At 35.1% G+C, this 18,262-nt stretch overlaps 3 protein-coding genes across 3 annotated transcripts; 2 read left to right on the forward strand and 1 right to left on the reverse strand.

Annotated features, from left to right (window-relative positions):
• Positions 1-224: 224 nt before the first annotated feature.
• LOC112000120 (triphosphate tunnel metalloenzyme 3) lies at positions 225-3,443 on the forward strand. The gene is made up of 2 exons (XM_024032231.2): positions 225-984; positions 3,370-3,443. The coding sequence occupies exons 1-2, from the start codon at positions 374-376 to the stop codon at positions 3,377-3,379; spliced, it is 621 nt and encodes a 206-aa protein (XP_023887999.2). The 5' UTR covers positions 225-373; the 3' UTR covers positions 3,380-3,443.
• Positions 3,444-14,375: 10,932 nt separating this feature from the next.
• On the forward strand, positions 14,376-15,726 carry LOC111983154 (putative F-box protein At3g16210). Its single transcript, XM_024014818.2, has one exon. The coding sequence runs from the start codon at positions 14,494-14,496 to the stop codon at positions 15,622-15,624; it is 1,131 nt and encodes a 376-aa protein (XP_023870586.1). The 5' UTR covers positions 14,376-14,493; the 3' UTR covers positions 15,625-15,726.
• A 316-nt stretch (positions 15,727-16,042) lies between these two features.
• On the reverse strand, positions 16,043-18,003 carry LOC111983155 (aquaporin PIP1-2). Its single transcript, XM_024014819.2, has 4 exons — positions 17,556-18,003; positions 16,943-17,238; positions 16,712-16,852; positions 16,043-16,412 (listed from the first exon to the last, which is right to left on the reverse strand). The coding sequence occupies exons 1-4, from the start codon at positions 17,887-17,889 to the stop codon at positions 16,320-16,322; spliced, it is 864 nt and encodes a 287-aa protein (XP_023870587.1). The 5' UTR covers positions 17,890-18,003; the 3' UTR covers positions 16,043-16,319.
• Positions 18,004-18,262: the final 259 nt, after the last annotated feature.

The raw sequence follows: 18,262 nt of genomic DNA on the forward strand, positions 1-18,262 counted from the left end.
ATAACCTTTCAAAATTTTTGGCTAATTTCAGTGAATTTCATTCTTGTTATTATAAAAAGAAAAGGAAAAAAAAAATAATAATAAAATAAAATCCATATGAAACGGACGTTCCCTCCACCCCTCCCTTATCCTTCTCTGGTTCAAAAAGTGAGGTTGGAAAATTTCATCAAATCTCAAATTTTTATTTATTTTTTTGCCACCATCCACTAAATAAAATTATAAAAAAAAAAAAAAAAAAAAAACCCAAAATCCAACAAATTTAAACCCCTCTGCTCATTTTCTGCAGCCCCATATCTTCCCTCCGTTTAATTGCTAAGAAAACGCAGGAAAAAAAATGCTATAATTTTCTCAGCAACCAAACACTCCCCAACAAATGGAAGTGGAAGTGAAAGTCAGACTCCCAGACTCAGCCTCCCACCAAAAACTCTCTACACTCCTCTCCCCATTCCACACCAAAACCCTTCTCCAAGAAAACGTCTTCTTCGATGGCTCCGACTCCCAACTCTCCTCCAACCTCGCTGTCCTCCGCCTCCGCTTCATCACCACCACCGCCACCGCTCCCAACCACTGCGTCCTCTCCCTCAAGGCCAAACCCGTAATTTCACAAGGAATAAGCCGCGCCCAGGAGCTGGAAGAACCCATGGATCCCACTCTCGGTCGCGCCTGCATAGCCGAGCCATGGCGGCTCTTGTCAGTCACTGACTCCGCCATCGTTGAGAGAGTGAAGCGAGAGTTTGGGGTTTCTGGGTTGGTTTGCTTAGGTGGGTTTAGGAATGTGAGGTCGGTGTACGATTGGCAAGGGTTAAAGATTGAGGTGGACGAGACTAACTTTGATTTTGGGACGTGTTATGAGGTGGAATGTGAGACTGGTGATCCTGAACGGGACAAGAAGGTGATTGAGAGGTTTTTGGAGGATAATGGGATTGGGTTTGAGTATTCCCAGGTGTCCAAATTCGCGGTGTTTCGGTCAGGCAAGTTGCCATTGTAAGTCTGTCTCTAATTGATTTTGTTTTTGTTCTGTGATGCAGTACTAATGTAATCACAGGTCTTAGAATTGGACAGGTTTTTGTTTGCTCTAATGTGTGTGTTTGTTGATAATTGGATAGTTACAACAGGGGGAGGTGAAATAAAATTTGAACCTGAATGTTTTAGTTGAAAACAGCTAGAGGTGCCAGTTGAGCTGTCTTGTGGGCTTGAATATTTGTGTTTCCCGTTAGTGTGCGTTTGGGAAGCCAAGGAAAAAAAAAAAATTTAACATTTTGAGTTTAGTTTGGTGTGTCCTACATCAGGAAAAAAGAAGAAGAAAATTTCCTCTTCTCTAGGTTACTTTTAGCAATAAACAATCAATAAAGCATATGTAAAGTCACTCGAAATAATGTTTTAGCTCATGGAAAATACAATCTACTTAAGATAATGCCTTGTGAAGCAGAGGTTATTGGTGTGAATATTCTTAGTTCCCTTTCATTGGGGTCAAAGTCACTAATGTTTGATTAAGGTTCCTAGTAGCAAGGTGGAAATGTTATGCATGTGAAGATACTGAAAAACATATGGGATGCATTGGTGATGCAGCTTGTGTATTCTGCAGAGGATTTGTGTAGAAAATAGAAAGCAGAAACCATTTAGTTTTTGATGGCTTGTCTATTAAAGAGTATAGAAAGAAGCCATGGAAAAATGCTTGTTCCGTAGTCTTGAAACTGAATGGGACGGAGTGGTGGATTGGGGTCTGCAAAACTGATTAAAAGATTAAAAAAGCTGTGATTTGCAAGATAAACTGGGGGGGTTTACAGTTTATTTGGATTTGGATTTGGATTCAAAGGAATCCATGGTGGCCAAGTGAAAAATGAAGAGTATTTTGCAAGCTATTAAATGCGAAGTAAAGTTGAGTTTTTGCAAGAGGGAGAATCAAAAACACAGTTCTAAACAGGGCTTCATGCTGCTGGGGGATTCCAGTTTCTATACTGAAGAAGACCTCTAATTAGAGCTCATATGTGCAATGCTTATATCTGAGTAGGGACTTGATTTGGGATAATTTGTATAGTTTAGCATAATGCTAATAATTGCTGAGTATGGCATGTTGGCTCAGTTGTATTACTGACTTCTCTGTGGTGTTTATGCTCAATGAAATTTCTGCTTACTTTAAAAAAAGGAAGAAAGAAAAAAAGAAGAAAAAACATCTGGTAGCTGAAAAGGGCGGTCCTTTTAAGATTCAGACAGGTCAAATTTGTTACTTGGAATATGGCATGGCCATTTATCAATTTCTTTCATGTGCGTATCCATCCTTTTTATGTATGTTCTTTTAGATGCTTAATGTAAGTTCATATTTTTCCCCTCCTATATGTATAACTTCTTTGTATATCTTTGTCTGTAGTTTTAAAACATGAGTATTTCATTCCTAGTTCATTTGGCTACAATAAGTGAGTCATGAATGTTTTCTTGTCACTGTTGTAATGTTTACTACTCTGTCTATTGTCTATTTTGTATTAGTGAGTCAATAAAAGATGAAACTCATTAGCCTGGTCCAAGGAAAATTCTAATGAGGATAGCCTAGAATTTTCTTACTTGGTGGCATGATATTAGATTCTCTAACAGTGATTATTTTTGTCATGTTGTCAATCTACTGGCAGAGTCATCACTATAGAGATCACACATTCCCGAACTTTTCATTTAAGATAATGACTTGGGGTTGTTGGTGGTTCCTGTGATTCTCTGGATATGAATTGGCTCAAGTGTGTCTACAGAAGTAGGTACACTTATTTCAGTTGGGGGGGGGGGGGGGGGTGGTGGATGTGGGATGTGTGGTGTATACATGATAATATTTGATGACCTTCCACATAGGTGCCTCTCCCTCGTCAACACCCATGGGTTAGAAGAGCCAATGCTTTCAAGTTTATATGAAATTTGACATTAGTTTTGCTGGTAGTTGATCAATCAGTTAATTCTGAATGGTCTCCTTTCAAATGGTAAAATTACCATTAGCATAGGTGTTGATACGAAGAGTTCGAGCCTTGGTGCAATGGCCAGTGTCTTCCACTAAAAGCGAAAGGTCGCAGGTTTGAGTTTGGAAATCAGCCTCGTTAGTAATTGGGGGTAAGGCTGCCTACAATTACTTCTCCCAAATTTCACAAAAGTGGGAGTTTTGTGCATTGGATACAATCTTTTCATAGGTGTTGATATGAAGCCCAATGACGGAATGACTTGGGCGGATAATATCTCAACCCAATGTCTTGTATTACGTTGCATGACTAAGATTTCTGTAACTAAACTCATGCACTCGGCCTAGTTCCCATGATATTTCCTGTCCACCGACTTCCTTTTCTCCCCCTTTTCTTTTTTCTTAACTCTTCATAATTTTCTTGCATTTCTTTGTAGGAGCTCTTGAGGTTGAATAACTTTGTAACTGTACTCTCTGAACTTTGGGGTGCTTATGTTTTGCTGTGCACTATATTGCTACAAGTGAAGCTTCAATTATCAAATTGTTACTCTTTATCATCATGCTGTTCCTCTTATTTCTTTTACTTTGGTTTCCAATAGATACCAAATGAATTTTTTGAGCATTCTGGCTTTAGCTAAAAGTGGGTGGAAATTTGTAATCAATAGAAGGAAGTTTCTTTGAGTGGCATTAAATTCACCCCAGATAGCAAATAAGAGTTCAAGTAGCACTAAATTTAGCTTATTTTCAAAGAACAAAGCTACATTTGCAGCACTCAATTTCTTGGGTATCCACCATTGAGATGCTCGAGTTTTGGCATATTCAAGTTATATTGCTTATCACTAGTGAGGTTTTTTTTTTTTTTTTTAATAATTTTTTTTTTATTTTTTATTTTTTATAAACACTAGATTTTATGTTTACTAATTCTGTTGCGGTTAGGGTATCGGCAACACAGAACCAACCACTTGTGACCCGCAGTTGACCTTGTCTAGTCCTCCTTAACTTGTTGCTTAGTTGAGTAAAGACCTCCGTCACTTCTCAACTATCCAGTAAGGTGGAATGTGATCAAGGTGTTTATGAATGGCTAAGGGAAAGAGATCTCTCTTTTTATTTGACAAAAAATACAAGAAGCCCATTTTTGTAATAGAAAGTTCTAAAGATTAAGCAAAACTAAACCCAAATCAAAGAAAAATAAAGAAATTTAAATCTAGTTAAGCTCACCTTCATTAAAAACAGAAAAATAAGAGTTAAAATGAAAAGACGGTTATGATAGAGAGAGGGAGAGAGAGAAATTAAATTTATGGTTTGATTTTATTTTTGAAAAAAAAAAAAAAAAAAAACTACTTATTATAGGTCGGGTTTGGGTGATATCTGAACCTGATTTGCCCCAATTCCCTAATGGGCCTGACAAAACCCATTCCATTCAGGCAAGTGCCAACGGGGATTGGCATCCCTTCTTCATCCTTGTCGGTATGTGACAATTGTTGAACATATTGCACAAATGGCTTGTATGCCTCAGTGAAGATCCAAATAACATATAAACCCAAAATATCACTAAGTTAAAGAGTTCACAACGTGACTTAGGAGTACTTTGGTGTAGCGGTTTGTAAGGTTTCTAGCATGGCTCAATGGTTCATCGTTCACCTAAAAAATTGTTAGGGGTTGTTCGTATGAAGGCTTGGGGCACATGTTTCATCAATTTGTCACTTGTGGTTAAAGGTACAATGGCCTAGTGTCACTCACATTGTTGCTGACTTATCATTTGTTTTGTTTTAATTTTTATAATTTGATAATTACAACAATGGGGAGAACTCCAAAAAAAGAACATGTAATATCACTAAGTTATAAGGTTTTTGACGTTAGCTTATCCCTTTCATTTCACACCACACTTTTGAGACTCTAAAACCATTTTTGGGTCATATTATTATAGACGTTCTTCACATATATTGGGACAGCAAATTGCAAGTCTCAACCTTCGTAGCTTGTAATTGCTACAATGAATCGAGCCTTAAGGTCAGCCACATACCATTCTAGCTCATATCATCGAAGTTTCCTATTTCATCTATAGAGAACAAGTTATCAGCCATCAAACTGTGACATTAAAGATTTTATTAGGGATTCAGTCACTTAAGTGGAAAAGATGTACATATCTGGATGCATATTAGTTTGTAATAGGCTTGACGATATGGTTAATGAGACTTGATTTGACATATGATGTTGCCAGAATTCCATTCTATTCCAAGTAACTTTGTCACATTCTTTGGAAGTTCAATATTTGTTATGTTCATTTATTTAGCAAATGAAACAAGCTAAAACCCAAGTTCAGGCTCGACTATTAAACTAGTAAAATTCAAACATAATCATGTGTTAAGAAAATAAGCATGTGAGTCTGGTTCTTAATTTAAATAAACATAATATTATATGTTTATGCTTGTTTATTTAGCAAATGAACCAAGTTCAAGTTCAAGTTTAGACTCAACTATTTGCTCAAGCCAAGCTCAAAATTTAGATGATGCATTTAAGCATTTTCATTTAGATTTATATTTCTCAAAAACAATTCACAATAATTTCCCATTTGGTGCCCCCTCGCTAATCGTTGAAGAATTCCAACACTAAAATGATTTCTCCTTCCAAATGAGAATGGCAAATATTATTGGAATGCACAATAGTTACTACTTTGGTTGAACATTCTCACAATTACAACAACAACTCAACCCAATTGAGATGCAGAAATAGTTGTGGATCTTTAGTGTCCTCTACCCATTTGGAACAAGTGTGGGCTGCTACTATAATGAATTGTTTGCATTTGTTGATACCACACGTTTGGGACTCCAAAACTAGTTCTGGGTCGTAATAATATAGATTTTTTCAACATATTTTTGGATGAAAAACTACAAGTATTAACGTCTATGGTTAGTAATAGTTACAATCATTTCCCAATTCATCTATGAAGAATAAGTGAACAATCATTGACTGAAATGCTTATTAGGGGTTTACTCAGTTTAGTGGAAGATATGTACATATCTAGATTCATATCAGTTTGTGGCTAACTTGATAATATGTTTAATGGGTCTTGCTTTGGTATAGGTTGTGACCAAACTTCCATCCCATCTCAAGGAACTCTGTTACATTTTTTAAAAGATAAAAATTTGTTTATGTTCTTTTATTAATTAGCAAATGAGTGAAGCTCAAACTTAAGTTTAGGCTCTACTATTGAATGCGGACCAAAGTCGCCTACAAGTGGACAATCTAAACACGAATTTGCCTATGGATGAATGCCGACCAAAGTCGCCTACAAGTGAACAGTCCAAACACAAAGTCGCTTAAAGGTGGACAAACGACCAAAGTTGCCTACGAGTGGATGGTCAAAGCACAAAGTCGCCTACGGGTGGCCAGTCCAAACACCAATGTTATTCTCTTGTAGATCTCGGACTCATTCATGTCGGATTTTTCCTGGATGAACCTATAGACTGACAAAAGTGGCTTCATCACTTTACATATTCCAACTGCGTCCATAAAGACGATGATAGGAATAGGGGGGCAACTGAAGAGGAGAAAAATCACACTTATCCATCATATAGCAAAAGAAGAGAAATTTAGCATCATCCATCAAGCCAGGTTCATCCATCAAACCAGCATCATCCATGTGATGAACGTCTACATGTAGACACCGCATTTTTTTACCCCTTACGACTCGGGCCCTTATTCCCTAATGATGTTGAGTTCTAAAACCCAAGGTTGGTCTAGAGGCCCAATCAGATGATAAATTGAATTGAAAAATGTTAAAATGAAAAATATAACTTTTAATGAGAAAATAAATTTATTTTTTAAAAAATAAGACCAAAGGAAACCCTCGCTATGTGCACGCAAGAATTAGCCTGTGCATGTAGGCTTGATCTTGTGCTTATACAAGACAAGTTTTTTGCATTAATGTTGAGGTTTGGAACAAATCTCACATCGTTTGGGGACGTTCAAACCTCTTTTTTCATGCTATAAGTAGCCTTACATGGTATATTTTTGAAAAATACACACATAAATCCTACGGGAAAACACTAAGATTCATTAGAAATAGTGAATCAAAGAGGGAGTTTTTCACAAAACATCCTTAAGTCAATTTTATTTTGATTATAGCCTTTTCTGCCCTTGATCTTTGAGTTTAATATTACTAATCACTTTCTTATTGGTTTGTGAATAGATTTGACTGAGATGAACAGTAAAAAATCAAGCTTGAAGAGCTTTTCTTTAAGGTATTAGTCTAAACTTTTCTTTTTTCCTTTTCTTTTCTTTTTATGCTTTAAATCTTTCTGTTTGCTTTCTTTGTTTGTTATAATATGTTTTAATATGTCTGTCTAGGTTAGATTTATGTAGTTGTATGTTTTAAAAGTATGTTAGGATGTTAGATTTCTCGTTTTAAAGTTTTATTGCATATGTTGTGTTTTTAGGGTTTTCTGGGCAAGACTTGCATATAGACATGGCAAAACGGGTGGGTCGGGCCGGGCCGGGTCGGGTCAATCGGGTTTGTGGGTCAACTGGATCACGGGTCAAACGGGTCATTTTTAAACGGGTCAATTGAGTTGCGGGTCAATCGAGTTGCGGGTCGGGTCAGGTCGGGTTGACCCGTATTTTTCAAACAAGCTTCTTATTTTCTTTTTCTTTTTTCAATTACAAAAACAAATCAATGACAACCTGTTTAGAGAGAATGAATACAATCAATTAAGGAAATGAATTGCACTTAATGCTACTTGTTAATATCCTTCCAATTCTGACAATTTTGAGTAAGACAAAAATTATTTATAGTCATAAATTCATGATGGAAAAAGTCTTCAATGTTAACAATTCACTGTTAAAATGCATATAATTACAAGTTTACAATTTCAAAAAGAGATAAATCTTAAAATAAACAAAACAAGTAAGCCAGCAAAGTAGCAAACCATCTTAATCAACTTTACTAATGATGCAAAATTCAATAAAGCCAGCTAATCTGAATATCGGCTGTATAATTCATTGTATTGCACTATTATATAGAAAAGCAACCCAGTATGAGTTGGCGAGATAGCTTAATCAGCTTTAAAGACCACCAAAATGGAATGGGTGTTAGAAGGAGAATCCTGCCAGTAGGCCAGAGTTTGCTTCTACATTCAAACTCCTTTATTAGAGAAGTATTTGTAGGTCACAGGACACCACTTCACATGAGGACAATACTTCTACTAGTGCCACCAGAAAGAGTGCCCATGAATCAAGAAAGAAATAAACATAAGTAACCATTATATATGAATCATGACATATCTTTCTCAATAAGTCTAGCACCAGTACAAAAAGTTCGGATTCTTGCTATGTAAAAATTTAAATACATAATTAGCATGAAAAATCAAGATATTTAAAATAAATGTTTGATTTTTTTTTTAATTTTTTTTTTTTTTGTAGAAAGGTAAGTAATTCACTCACATAATAGCAAACTTGTAAACTTGTAAAAAGTATATTCTAAGTTTACATCACTAATAATATCATTCCCAAAAAAAAAAAAAAAAAAAAAAAAAAAAAAAAATTTTTTTTTTTTTTTTTTTTTTTTTTTTTTTTTTTTTTTTTTTTTTCAATTACAAAAACAAATCAATGACAACCTGTTTAAAGAGAATGAATAAAATCAATTAAGCAAATGAATAGCACTTAATGCCACTTATTAATATCCTTCCAATTCTGACAGTTTTGAGCATGACAAAAATTATTTATAGTCATAAATTTATGATAGAAAAAGTTTTCAATGTTAATAGTTCACTGTCAAAATGCATATAATTTCAAGTTTACATCTTCAAAAAGAGATAGATCTTAAAACAAACAAAACAAGTAAGCTAGCAAAGTAGCAAGTTATCGCTCTTCTTAAAGGCACATGTTCCTGTTGCATTTAAAATAATAGTAAAGTTAGGTTACTTAGAAAGATAAACTAAACAAAAAAAAAATTAAAAATAAGCAAAATATATTAAGTAAAGAAGAATAAGTAAGTATTTTATAAGAATTACACCTCAATCTCAATCTACTCAACGTTGGTAGCAAATTCAACACTGCAAATATTCATACTTGCAAATTGTAGCTCAAGTTGGCCAATTTCGTTAGCATCTTCATTTACAATACAATATTTTAATTTAACTTAATGTACCATGAAAGCAAATCAATAAATAATTAAAATTGTATAATTATGACTATAAAAAAATTAAATTACCTTCAAATCCATGTAGCCAACTTTTAGTACACAACATAGCTTTCACATTCTTAGGTAAAAGACATGATAGATACGGAGTAAGAATTTTTTTTTTTTTTCCAATGCTAAAACTTGATTTAGATGCAACAGTGGTTATCGAAATGCTTATGAGATCCTGTGCCATTAAAGAGAGCTTTGGAAACCAATTGTAATGCTATTTCCATCAAGAGAGAACTTCCAATTTTGAATTTTTATTTTTGTTAAGTCTAGGCTCTTCTAAATGCAAGTCCAATTGAGATTTTTTTTTTTTTTTTTTTTTGTTTTGTTTTGTTTTGGCACCACGACCACTTTCATAATGATCAAATTCCTAATCATTAAAAAAAATTGCAATGAAAAATAATACCACACAACATTACAATCTTTATTATTAAAAAAACATAGCACAACATATATCAAACAAAATGCAATTCACTTACATCATCTTCCTTGTCTTCACCATCATTAGGATCATCCACAACACCGCTAGTATGACTAGAGCTCCCAACACAAGATGAAACATTTGTAGTGGCCATAGGCTTGGGGCATTCATATTTTGAAAAAAGCTTATACAATGTAGTCTCAATGCTCTCCACCTTCATTTTAGCAATGTGCTCAATTGGCTCTATTTTCTTGAAAATAAAGTCCACATAATCCAACTTATACCTTGGATCAAGAATAATTGCATAAGCTAACACCGCACTATAACAATCCCAATATTTGTCAAATTTACCTTTCATATGTTCTGCCATATTATTGATAAATGAATCTTGGCTCTCTATTTCTTCAAGTAAGAGTAATTCAATTTGAGACACTCCTTGAAAATGTGAAATATGTGAAGAAGAGCAGAGGCGCAAGACAGCAAGAGAAAGAGTTGAGGAACTGAACTGAGGAAGCTTTGGGGCTCTTTGTGGTTTGGTTTGTCACGTTTCAAGTTTCAAGTTTGTGTATTGTGCCTTTGGCTTTGAACAATGGACTACAGCTAATATTGAATGAGATTTTTTTTTTTAATGGTTGTCTTGTCTCATTCTCTCATGTCATGTCCGTGATTTGTAAAGCTTAGCTCTTATTGGTTGTGATGAAACTCAAATAGTCTTCAGCCAAAAAAAAAAAAAAAAAGAAGCTCAAATAGTCATTCTCTCATGTCATGTCTTGACAACAATTTTACTTATTTATAACTTTATATCTATAATATATTGACTATTAGTTTTGATTCTTTGTGCTTTATGCACCTAGTATCATGATGTAGATTAAATATTTTTTTAGCGAATTTTTTTAAACAAGTCTAGTCACAGGTTATTCGGCAAAAAATTGAGTCGGGTCACAGGTCAACCTATTTTTACTTCAGGTCAAAAAAATCGAGTTCAGATTTTCTGACCTTATTGCCATGTCTGCTCTTCCTATAGAGAGTATCCAACAAAAATATTACTGAATCACAATACTCTTGTCGTTGTCATCACATCAATACTCAATAACACTCAATAACGTGATAACGCCGATGTCTTATAGAATTATTGGAGAGGGTAAAGAAATGGTATCCCTGTCGGGTAGTTATGAAGCTTTTAATCAACTTAAACGTGCTTAATTAGAGCGTTGTCTTTCAAATCCCTGAATTACCACTTTGATGTGTGACTTGTGAGACTACTAGTAAGTAGTAACAGTCCTACACCATTGAATCGCAATTCACGTCAGTCACCCTCATTATACAAAGATGGTTTTCATTAAAAAGTTTGGCAAATGGTTCCCTAGAAACAGCTTTCCTGTTCTGGCAGGAGAAACAGCTCTAGGTGATGTAGGAGGGTGCAAAAAATGTTTAAACAACTGCTCATTCTATAATATAAACATTTATTATTTTATATGTATCATATCTATCTAATCTTAACATTTAATTCCCTCAACCAAAAAAAAAAAAAAAAATCTTAAGATTTAATAATATCATAAATTATATATTAAATAAGTCAATATCCTATATTAATTGTCAATATTAAGTAGATATGGTACATAAGAAAAAAAAAATGCATACTATAAAATTCTCCTTAAAACAAAGGATCATAATAAATGATTCCAACCAATTAGCGCCTTAATTAGGAAAAATTTAACATGTTGAGCCAACGGGGATGCTTTCAGAAATTCAATTTTTTTTTTTTTTTTGTTTTATTATTGTTATACGTTTAGAAATGGGCCAAATGGCTAACTTGCACAACATTCTAATATATTGTTTTCTACGACACATACAAAAATGTAATGAATAACAATCACTAAAAAGTAACGTCCCTAAAATTTATAGTGCCAGAAATTTAATTGTTGTGAGTAGTTTAATTAATAAAATCTTTTATTGTCGAATAAGAGATTTGAAATTCACACAATGCTTACACAAAAAACTGATTAGTTCTTAATCTGAAAATAAAGAGTAATCATCATAAAACAAACGCCATAGATTAAAATTCTATCTTACTTATCAAAAAATTAATTGTTTTTTTTTTTTTTTTTTTTTTTATAATTCTAGGGATTGGAGTCATTGGACCTTGTTTTTAAATAAATAAATAAATAACTGCATCTTGGAGTGGGTAGATGTGCATACGGAGAGATATTTGGTTTTTCGACAAAATTACGTGGGCCAAGGCCCAAAGGAGCTACTGAATTTAAACACTGGGAGTTTGGGTTTGTAGTTGTGTCCCAAAGAGTAAAGTTATTGTTTAGTAATGGGAGTCATGTGGCCCATTTGTAATGATTAGCAAAAACAAAACAAAACAATAAAAACAAAGAGCATGGTCTGGCGTTACAAGTTCTATAGTCTACTTTACAAATCTTGTGCTCTGTTTTTTTTTTTTGGCCGCATAGTCAGGGAAGAATTATCTTATGCATATGATATGAGTATCATAATTTCTCTTACAATATGTTGAATGAGTGATAAAAATGAGTTTAAAGGAAAGTTATTTTAACCTATTATATGGCAATTCAAATGAGCATTTACATGTACTTTTAATCATGACTTATTTAATTATCATGGGATTAAAATATATGTTTATGGTCTCATGAATCATCATGTGATCGCCTCCAAAACCTTCGTTTTTTTTTTTTTTTTTTAGTTCTATCCTCCAATGCAATTTGGAAAAGGCTTACTTTTTATTAGTTTACTTTGATTAACAGTCATGTATTTTTCACAATAGCTTACTTTTTATTAGCTTATTGGATAATATTCAAGAGGTGAAATTATTTAGTACATTTGGTATGCTACATATTTCAATCATAGGATCAACATTCATGTAAGAGAAATGTGTAATACACCAAGAATAATTTCTCAAATCCTAAACTCCTAGTGCAAGTCAATGATAGTTTTAGGATTTTCTTCTAGGGGGTCAGTAAGAAAATTAATCTTAGGTAAGAGATGAATCTTGTGGTCTACGTGATTTCACTATTATAAATTTGTTAACAATACATACTAGCAAGATATTAAAAGATAAGCTAAAAGTTCATTTGGCATTTTTTTTTTATACTACAATGAACATACTAATTATTGTTGCTAAGATTAAATCACTGTAAAGTTGTGATTTACAACTATTTTGTGTTGGCTTTAATTCCATCCCAAATTTGATTGTAATTATGTTTAATCTTATGTACCCTGTATTTTATGTGGGATTTTATTGTAAGGGTTGTGTGTGTGAAAGAGTGTGAAGACTTAAGGCAAAGTGAATAGCAAAGAAGTTTTCGCGAGTAGTTTGCAAGAAGCCTTTTCGCGAAGTGAAGCATGTGCTCAGCACATGACTAGAATGCGAAGAGTCATGACAGATGGTCACAGCTAGGTTTCGCAAGTGTCTCACGGGTAAGGCCTTCCCGCGAGATACTCACGAAACATTCTGTTTTGCCAATTTGTCATATCTGATACACCTTGTCTCTAACCACACTATACATACCTACATTACCCATAGATGTTGAGGAATGCTTTCAAAGAGAAAACCCTAGCCACAACCCTTGAGGGTGAGAGATTGTTATACCCACAATTCTCTACACAATTCATTGTGGTTTTCCTCGACTCCTACCTTTCCATTTCCATATCCTTAAAAGGTTGATAACCCAAACACTTACTACACTCATTCTAAGTGTCAAGTGAGGTTTTGGTGTTGCTGGGGAATATTGGAAGAAGCCAAACTTTGGCGGATGCAATAGGGCATATTGTGAGATTCGAAGAGTTAGACAAGACACAGTTTCGAGAAGCCTTGTTGGAGTAGGAGCTTGGAGGGATTAGGTGCATTAAGCAGATTAGGCTTGGAAGGTCTCTTGTTATTCATGTATCTCAACTGATTGTCTAGTGGATCAATTCACTGCTTGGAGGGCAGCGAAGAGGTTTTATGTCGAGTACTTCAGTTTCCTCTTCGATAACACATCGAAGTGTTATCTTGTGTTTGCATTCTTCTTCCCTACTCTTTTAGCTTTTATTCTACTGTTGTGATTTGATGAATATGGCTTAGAGTAGTTTTACTGTTTGCTCGCTCGCATTTACTCTATTCTGCACTTAGTTTAAGTTAGAGTAAAATCAACTGAGTCATAATCTTTAATTTGAGAGTTTAAACAGCTCTTGTGTTTTAACACATAATTGAGCTTTCAATCTTGAAAATCATCTATTGTTTCTAATTATAATAAACATATTAATTATCGTTGTTAAGTAAACTTTAATTGTTATTACTTAGAATAATTTTATCTATTAGCTTAGGAAAATGTATATCTTACAGTACAATGTAAACTAAAAAATTTCCTTTAGTTTTATTTTAAATTTGTTAAGATCTACATGAGTTTTTTCTGAGGTTTAAGATGAACAAATTTCTACCTTTGTTATTGGGCTTACTATACTGCCCAAAAAGAGATTTTAGATGAAAATGGTTTGTTGTTGGTTTTTTTTTTTTTTTAATATTTATTTTAGTTTAAAAAGATTAAAATATTATTAAGAGGATAATATTTAAACTTATTTCAATTTAGAATCAAGATGATCAAAATTTTATTTTAGAAGGGTCAAATCAGAGTGCAACCTTTTTTTGAGCAAACAATAAACTATTTGCGATGAGCAACCCAATAACTAAACAAGGCCCAAGGGCTCTATGGATTATTTTTAGGTCCAAAAGAAAAGCGCAGGGCACAGAACCAGAAACCGCATAATTTCTCCACCTTAAAGGCTTAAACCATAGGCGTTGAACACACGCACACTTCTGTTCTGGTGTGGCTGCTGGAGACACAGGTAACAGCAGTCTTAGAATTAAACCTTGATCTCCTCCAAAAATGCAGTGCAATCTCTAGCAAACCGGACCAGAGTGATCACTGATTTGACAGAGAAGTCAGAGCCATGGAAACAAGGACAGAGTATTTGCCAGAAGAAATACTCAGAGACATTCTCTTGAGGCTACCAGTCAAGTCCTTGATACGATTCAGGTTGGTATGCAAATCTTGGTTTACCTTGTTGAAAAATCCAAACTTTATTGCCACCCATCTCAATCACTCATCGGCCTATAATTGCAATCACCTACTTGTTCACACTCAAGCCGAAAACCATGCCATCTCATTGCTATCAAACAAAACACTCAACGTTACACTCAAGATAGATAGTCCTAGAACTCCAAAAGTAGTAGAACGCGAAGTCATTGTTGGTTCATGTAATGGCTTAGTCTGTTTGTCTCGGGACTCAGAGATTGTCTTATGGAACCCTGCAACAAAAGAACACAAGGTTCTACCTACACCAAGCATTAGCACCGAGACGTGCAGGTCTATAGGATTTGGTTTTCATGTTGAGGATTACAAGGTGGTGAGGATGGTGAATTCTAATTACCTAGTTAGTGGTAAAATTACCCCCAAAGTTGAAGTGTACTCTACGAGTTCAGGTTCTTGGAGAGTGATCAATGCAATTATACCCTGTTATGTTGAACAGAGAAAGTGTTCAGTGGTCCTTAAAGGAGTGCCATATTGGTTGGGGTTTGGACCCATTTGTCCAAACACAATCTTTGTACCACGAAGAGAGGTGCTTCGCGATGAGTTTGTCTTGTCCTTTGACATGGGCAATGAGGTTTTTCTACAGGTTGATGTGCCTGGTGCTAAAGATTATCACTATAAGTATAGCAAGAAACTTGGGGTATACAATGAATCTGTTGCTATAATGTATTATCCTTCCTATGAAAAAGATATCAGATTTATTGAACTTTGGGTGATGAAGGACCATGTTGTTGATGAGTGTTGGGTTCAAGTACTTAGAATTGGACCTTTCTCAACTCTTTGGACTCCACTGGGGTGTTGGGAAAATGGGGTGGTCATATTGCAGAATCATAAGGATGAGTTATTACTATATGACCCCACTATTGGCAAAGCAGAGGCAGTTCCAACTAGTGGAGCTCCAATGTTTTCTACCAGCATTGCAACTTACATGGAGAGCCTAGTTCCAGTGGATGGAGGAAACAAAGATCTGAAGGAGACGAAATTTGTGTGATGAGGTTAATTTGAATTTCAAACACTTTTATGTTCATTTCTGTGATAGTTGTAGCGGTTAGACTCAACCTAGCTTCTGAAAGCCTCTGGGAACTAATCTAATTCGTTGCTGAACTTTTTGGTGTGACCAATTCCACAATTGCATTAAGTAATAGCAGGATGCCAATACTGACTTTTAGGCCTTTAAGAGTTTAAGTCCATGGTGCTTAATTCGTCTCTCTTGACTCTTGTTACATGTTAACCATGCCTTAATATTGTGCTGTTTATGTAAGCCTATTATTAACATTTAAGAATTTGTTTCTTGTCATTTGATGCACTCTGCTTACCAAATCCTAATATCCTATCCCAATTGTAGTATATTGTTTCAGTTAAATTGTTAAATGATACTTAGGAGAGAGAGAGAGAGAGAGAGAGAGAGCTTCAAAAGGATAAATTATTTTTTATTTCAAAAGGGGTAATTATACACATGCCATCATGAAAACATAGAGAACAAGCAATCCCAAATGAGAGGAAAAGTTGAGTAAGACTAGAACATAGGCCTCATCTTTTTGTTTGCTTGACCTTTTTCATACACGAAGAAGAAAATACAAGAAAAAACCATGGTAGAAGGAAAACTTATAGAGGGAGATTTCCCACTGGGTAGAATAACTTCAGATATCAACCAGTCATTTTTCAGGTCTTTGCTTCAATGATGCATCACTTTGACTTGAACGGGATGGCCCTGATCACTATCTGATGGTACAAAGCAGCAAGTGCTGCCCCAATGAATGGTCCAACCCAGAATATCCACTGCACCAGAACACATATAAACAAGAAACTGTCAGAGAAATTCTGCAACAAATATGTTATTTAAGTGTTTTATCACTGGCTTCATCTCTTAATTCCTATCTTTTCAAAGTTCTGACATGATAACTTGTTAATATGACATTTTTACCTTTTTTAGATTTTTCGTATTTTTTGCGAAATTCAATTCTTAAGTCTTGATCTAAAAATTTTGGGGTCGGCTATTGCTATGGATAAGACTAGTCAGGATCGGCCACATTCTTTTATAGTTTTACTAGTAATAAAAATGATGATAAAAAGCTTACATGGTCATCCCAAGCAACGTCCTTGTTGTAAATGAGGGCTGCACCAAGACTCCTAGCTGGGTTGATACCAGTTCCTGTGATAGGAATGGTGGCCAAGTGAACCAGAAACACTGCAAACCCAATAGGCAGTGGCGCCAAGATCTGAACATAAAGTTCATTGTTAAAGTCATGAAACTTGCAATCATTAATTGTTAGAAAAAGAAACACACATTATGTTAAGATTTTGCTTACAGGAACATGGGAATCCCGGGCATTTCGCTTGGCATCAGTGGCAGAGAAGACAGTGTATACAAGCACAAAGGTGCCAACAATCTCTGCTCCAAGGCCATCACCCTTGGTATATCCATGGCTGATGGTATTGGCTCCACCACCAAGCCTCTCGTACTGGTTTTCTTGGAAGCCCTTTACCACAGCAGCACCACAGATAGCTCCCAAGCATTGCATTATCATGTAAAACACAGCCCTGGTCAGCGAGAGCTTCCTTGCCAACAACAGCCCAAAAGTCACTGCTGGGTTAATATGACCTCCTGCACAACACCAGTTCCACACAAACAAATTAGTCCTCACAAAACAAAGATTGTATTTTAAGCTTATTATATGGAGCTTGTATAGCTTTGTTTTCGTTTTACATGTGACATTAAGTGCCACAACCTAAGTGAACGCTAGTCACAAATACTCTTTACCTCAAAATGATTAGTCAAGTTACTATTGGAATTACTTGTAATAGTTTATGCAATCTAATTTAGTAAATACCTTATGTGAGACTTAACACATGCCCGCATAACACATACTTTCCTAATTCAGTTCATAAAATCCAAGGTATCATTTTAAGTCTTGGGGTTACCTGAAATGCCAGCAGTACAATAGACAAGAGCAAAGATCATCCCACCAAAAGCCCAAGCTATGCCTTGAATACCCACAGTTGAACACTTAGTAGGAGATTTGGCCACTCCCATCACTGTTAAAACAGTGATGTAAAGGAACAAGAATGTGGCCACAAACTCTGCTATGCCTGCCCTGTAAAAGGACCATGATGATAACTCCCCAGGCTCAAAGATAGGAGCTGGAGGTGGCTCCTGATAGTCCTTGGTGTCTTGGCTTTGAGCTGCTGTTCCAATAGGCTGCCTCTCTCTGTACCTATTAGCTCCCAACCTCACATCTTCTTCCTTTCCTTCCATTTTGTTTCTCTAGCCTTAGAAAAGAACAATGCTTGTGCTCTTACTATCTCAATGTGGTATACTTTAGGCTTATTTCAAGCACAGGTTATTGAGTGAGTCAATCAAAAGGCTGATGAAGTCAGGAGTAAGGAATGGGCTATTTGTAGCGTGAGTTTGGGACAAAGGTTGGAAGGTCCTAGTTGAATTCATTTTGGTGTTTTATCACTAATTGTGAGAGAGAATAAACTGTGCATTGTCGTGACTTCCAACCGACCACTCACTCATTCAACTCAAAAACTTCAAAACACAACATTTTTCACAATTATCAATAAAATATATTATGATTGGTACATATTAAATATGGGGTCAAAAATAAACTTAGGTGAAAGTAATA

This window comes from Quercus suber, unplaced genomic scaffold, assembly GCF_002906115.3.
Source record: "Quercus suber isolate HL8 unplaced genomic scaffold, Cork oak 2.0 scaffold_76, whole genome shotgun sequence".
NCBI lineage: Eukaryota > Viridiplantae > Streptophyta > Magnoliopsida > Fagales > Fagaceae > Quercus > Quercus suber.